Source organism: Sinocyclocheilus rhinocerous, unplaced genomic scaffold, assembly GCF_001515625.1.
Source record: "Sinocyclocheilus rhinocerous isolate Xijiao unplaced genomic scaffold, SAMN03320098_v1.1 scaffold917, whole genome shotgun sequence".
In the NCBI taxonomy this organism is placed as follows: Eukaryota; Metazoa; Chordata; class Actinopteri; order Cypriniformes; family Cyprinidae; genus Sinocyclocheilus; species Sinocyclocheilus rhinocerous.
This window is the reverse complement of record NW_015632721.1, coordinates 6,893-7,985: the sequence shown is the minus strand read 5'-3', so window position 1 is coordinate 7,985 and position 1,093 is coordinate 6,893. Positions and strand designations below refer to the sequence as shown.

At 33.4% G+C, this 1,093-nt stretch overlaps 1 protein-coding gene across 1 annotated transcript in view; it reads left to right on the top strand.

Annotated features, from left to right (window-relative positions):
• The window catches only part of LOC107742816 (ATP-dependent 6-phosphofructokinase, liver type-like), a 3,191-nt gene extending 2,385 nt beyond the window's left edge, over window positions 1–806 (top strand). Inside the window, exon 3 of the mRNA XM_016555862.1 lies at window positions 597–806. Within this exon, the coding sequence (XP_016411348.1) occupies window positions 597–806 (210 nt within the window). The remainder of the gene's footprint in view (window positions 1–596) is intronic.
• Window positions 807–1,093: the final 287 nt, after the last annotated feature.

Here is a 1,093-nt window from a genome sequence, read left to right as displayed (position 1 = left end):
ATTATTATCAAATATTTATATTTTATTTTAAAGGACAACTGTAATGTACAACAGTAATATATATTTATATCTTCATTTTTATACTTGGAGTTGAATCAACAATAATAATAATGGAATGCAATTAACAGGTAAAATATTTAATCTTTTTTGTTTCATTTTGATTGTTTTTATTTTAAAATTTTATATATATATATATATATAAACATTCAAAATAAAAAAACACTTAAAAAATATTAAATATTTTATCTGTTTATCTGGTAACAAATTAAATTGAAAATGATAACTTAAATGGAACTTAAGGGAACTGAGAATTATTTGACATCTAAGTGGTTCGGCTGACAGAAAAGTTTGGGAGTCTTTTTTGTTTGTGTGTGTTTTATATTTGTATGTCTGCGCTGACTGCTGTGCTGCGTTTCCTTTGAATGCTTGACTCTGATGCATGCGTGCAACTGTTCGGCCGCAGCGCTGACATGCATTTGTGAACAGTTTGCCCTTGTTGAAGCATTGCAATAAATGCCTCTCTATGATTAAAACATCAGATGCACTAATGCAATGTCTACAGGCGTAACAGCAGTGCATGTGTGTTGCTCACTCAGGGAGGAACGGTGATCGGCAGCGCGCGCTGTAAGGCCTTCACCACACGAGAGGGCCGTTTAGCTGCTGCCTTTAACCTGGTCAAGCGTGGCATCTCCAACCTGTGTGTGTGTGGAGGAGACGGCAGCCTCACCGGGGCCAACATCTTCCGCTCCGAGTGGAGCGGACTCCTCGATGAGCTGCTGAAGAAAGGTACTAAATCACATTATTAGGGCCCAATGAAATCTGTTTTATTTCTTCCCAAATTCTGTGTTTTCCATTTTTATTTGTTCCAGTTTAATTAAATTTTAATAATTGAAAATAATGTCTAAGCAATTGAATTTATTAAACATTAACAGTTTAATAAGTTATTAATATTGTAACAATAATAATGCTCATTGGAAAAAAAGTGGGGGTTTTTTCTTTTTTGTTTTAATCCATTTTTTTCCAAAAAAAATTTTTTTGACATAATTTCCATGAAAATTAAGCACATTTTACCCTCTTCTGCTCAATATCATTA